Source organism: Prosopis cineraria, unplaced genomic scaffold (assembly GCF_029017545.1).
Source record: "Prosopis cineraria cultivar Desert tree isolate PC_DT_omini unplaced genomic scaffold, ASM2901754v1 PC1196, whole genome shotgun sequence".
Taxonomy (NCBI): Eukaryota; Viridiplantae; Streptophyta; class Magnoliopsida; order Fabales; family Fabaceae; genus Prosopis; species Prosopis cineraria.
The window spans coordinates 30,977-34,698 of NW_026556521.1; the positions used below are offsets into that span (position 1 = coordinate 30,977).

Below are 3,722 nucleotides of genomic sequence, written 5' to 3' on the forward strand. Positions count from 1 at the left end.
CTTACTCCTCCACATGCGAGGTTTTTTTTTTTTTTTTGGGTTGCCCCTTGTATGTGGATATGGTTTTAATATTGGGTTAGGCCTAAAAGCTCATGGGACGTCTTATTAGAGAATGAAACAGCGATGCTTTCTAGCTTACTTAATTGTGGGTTTTAAATTGTAATTGGGCCACTCTGGATGGGGTTCAATATGTTGCTAGCCAACGAGGGTTTTATAACTAAAAACATGCAGATCATGACTTAGCAAAAGCTTGGGTGTTTTCATGCACGATAATGTTTCCTTGTACGGTTCACTTTATAACCTGTCCCCCTCTGATCTTGCTAGAATTTTTCATAAAATTGGCACTACAGATTAAGTTTGGTATGGGTTGAAGTCAGGAGGAGCATAATGCGATCCATTTACTCAACGTGATGTTGGTTCAAAACATCAGTAATTTACTAATTTTAGTTGATCAACTTCAACCTCCTCGTTTCCTTTTCCCTGCTTCAAAATCATCATGGTCGTGAAGCTGACTACACGCCATTTCCAATTCATGCTGCTAAAGAAAGTCTATTATTTCTTCATTTATAGTTATTCTTAAGTCAATATGATATTATTTACAAATAACACTAACAAAAGTATCAGTTTATTGGTAGATAGCACTCATCATCACCTCTTTTTAACGTACGGTACAGGGACTAAATTTTCAACACAAAATTAAGACAGAGAAGAACAGCAAGTGCAGTAGAAATGACAAGAGATTAAAAAGGCTTATACCGGGAATGGAATTACTCATTCAGTGCCAGTTCTTCGAATTCCATTCAGTTCTGGCTCGGACCACCTCTTTTTATCACCTTGAAGACGAAGCAGGTGGGTGTATTGAAGGTCTGGTTTTCTGTTGATGGAGTTATTATTGGAGTCACCGATCACCCTGGCCGTCGGACTCGTCAACGATTCCAACAGATTCGATTGCCTGCACTCTCGTCTGTACTCCAAAGTCATGCTCGTCATATTATAATCTCCCAACACTTTGGTCGGCACACTCTACCAGTACAACATGTGACAAATCATTAGTTTAGCATGTCCCGCTTTTTGTTTTTCAAAAATCATTATCTTATAATTCGGCCGGTACCTCTAAAATCCATCCGATGTATTTCACATTGTTCACATGCTGGTTGGCGTCCATGTCGTTCCACCTCGGCTAATTAAGTTGAGGTAATTAATAACACTCATATAAGTACAACAATTTGAATTTGGACAAGGAAATCATATTTCATAAGCAATTAATTAATTAATTTAATTAACTTACAGCTAACCCGGATCGAATTCTCTCAGCTGTATCATCGGTGAGCTTGTCGATCTTTTCAGAGTCAGTTTGTTCCGTGGAAATGGAACTTCGGTTGAGGTAGAACGGAACAACCTCTTGCCTCACTTCTTCAGGTATCTTACACAATTTTCTCGTCTCTCTGTTCATGATCACCCATGTGCTACACCACCAAGGAATTTTTTTGACCGTTAATGATTATATATAAGTACCCATGCAGTACGTAATTTCTGGTTCTTGTCTATGAATTGAAATATTTGACCTTGTTGCCTTCGTTATGATCTCTTTGCTGTGGTGATCTCTGATTACCCAATCTCTGCGCATCCCATTCTTCCCGGCCGCATCAACCCATGTATCAACCTCGATCACATCTCCCCTGCCACATTCATCAATCACTTTTTAAAACATCAAACTTAAGACACACACGTGCCCGCTTCATTGTGAAGTTACTTAAAATAGCATCGTAATTAATTACCAGCTGCTATATCTCTGTACTTGCACTTGAATACGGGTGACGACCCATATGAGTTTCCGGATGCTCATCTCCCGGGTGGCTCCGAATCCGTTTCCTCCTCCAATCCCAGAGCTCGTGACATGATTCAAAGCTGTCTCCTGAAGCATTTAATCACTAGCTCATAAATAAAAGCTCAAGATATTTCAAATTTGGTCGTGTTTGTGTTGCGTTTATTTGATAAAAGTAGATTCGGGTATATATATGATTAGGTGAGAGTTGTTGCAGCTAACCTGAAGAAAATTCATGAGTGTCTCCATGGTGGCAGTCTTGTCAGGACCAATTTCATACGACCTGATGACGAAAATCTGCCTGTACACGAACTTGCTCTCCACAAATCTTCCATGCAGGCTGGTAACGAGAGCTGCGTCTGCTGCGTCTTCAGTCGCCAACTTTCCCGCTGTAACAGCCTCCTTCGCCACGTGTTTCCAGTTCAACTTTTTCCCGTTGACGGTGCCTAATATCCCAACATCACTCCGAGCACTCGGGGTTATCGATGACAATCTTCGTTGATCCCTTAATGAGAGTGTTTTTGCTGAAGAAAAGTAACGCAGCTGCAAGATATTTCCATTTTGCTGCTTCTCTAATTTCCTGCCTATCAGTTTTCCAGGAAAAGTTAAGGCCGTGGGCTGCTGCCATGGTTTGCTCGCTAAGTAGTGATTAATGAAAATTAGAAAACGAGAAGATCAACAACTCAACTACAAGGGGAAAATGAAAATGATGTCCATATAAAACGCAGCTCATGTATGTGTATCTTGTGAGGTGGAGCAAATTATTATTGTCTTTTTCAGAGACTAATAAAATATAGGTGTAACTACTCGTTGAGAAATTAGGTTGAGAAATAAATCAGGTCAGAGACTAAAGGAGGAAAAGGAAGCTTTGTGTTTCGTATAATGTATTGGTGAAATAAATTTAATATTTGAGGAGAGGGCATCGGTGGGGGGGGGGGGGGTGGGGGGCAAGTGAGGAGAAGCCTCCATAATCGTCAGCTTGCACGCAAAAAATAAAAAGGATTATTTGGGTGGGTTGATTTGCATGGGCTCTGTCGCAAGTAAGTTTCTTAATTTATGTGCATTAATGTAACCACTAATCAATCAATCATGGCGTAGCGTGCTCATGCTACGAAAATGGAACAACCCATAACTCTAAAAATTTAGAAGGTGGCTCGGAAGTGGAAGAAAAGTAAGGGAGTTAAAGTGGGTAAAGTTTTTTGTTCAGGTTATCTGTATCAGAACTGCATTACTCATGGAATTAAAAAACAGAAAATGTTGCTGTATCGGATTTTCACCTCTTAGTTTTTTAAGTATACAATTTAGATGGGTTTGAAGCCGGGAAATTTATCGGACCAAGAAGGGGTGGAGGCAAGGAAGACCAATAAGGTTCCTAACTTTTAATTTTTTTCCCAATAAAATTTAAGGGTTATATATTTTCGACTCTCTTGAGTTAAATATTATAAAAGCCTTGAGATATTATTAGATAGAATTCTCATTTCATTTTCAGGTAGTCTTTTATGTATATATAATTCAACTATTTCAATAGTTTTAAAAAATAATAATCATCATATCTACTTATTTTTAACAAAATAATGTTACAGTTACGCTTAAAGCATTCATGTTATGTGATTTTTGCTTTTATTTTATATTGAATGAAAGAAATGATGATAATTAGGACGAACAAATTTTGTCAAGTACTGGTAACAAAATTTTAAGATATATTGAATTCTATGTGCTTAATATATACCATAAAATTACTTATCTAAAAGTTTAATTAAGAGGTTATTGTTGGAGAGATGGTTCTTAAAAAAAAATATTTTTCTGTAATAACCAAGTTATTAAAATTTATTATATTTTATTTGAATATTTTTTTTACTATGATATACTTAGATTTTATCCACATAAAAATTTTGTA

The 3,722-nt window shown here is 37.4% G+C and overlaps 1 protein-coding gene across 1 annotated transcript; it reads right to left on the reverse strand.

Annotated features, from left to right (window-relative positions):
• Positions 1-609: 609 nt before the first annotated feature.
• On the reverse strand, positions 610-2,463 carry LOC129299538 (palmitoyl-acyl carrier protein thioesterase, chloroplastic-like; the record flags this gene model as incomplete). The annotated part of the gene is made up of 6 exons (XM_054938015.1): positions 610-1,023; positions 1,112-1,180; positions 1,289-1,466; positions 1,566-1,679; positions 1,779-1,915; positions 2,048-2,463. Coding segments are annotated over 6 exons (1,166 nt in total), but the record flags the coding sequence as incomplete, so codon positions are not given.
• Between the last annotated feature and the right edge of the window lie 1,259 nt (positions 2,464-3,722).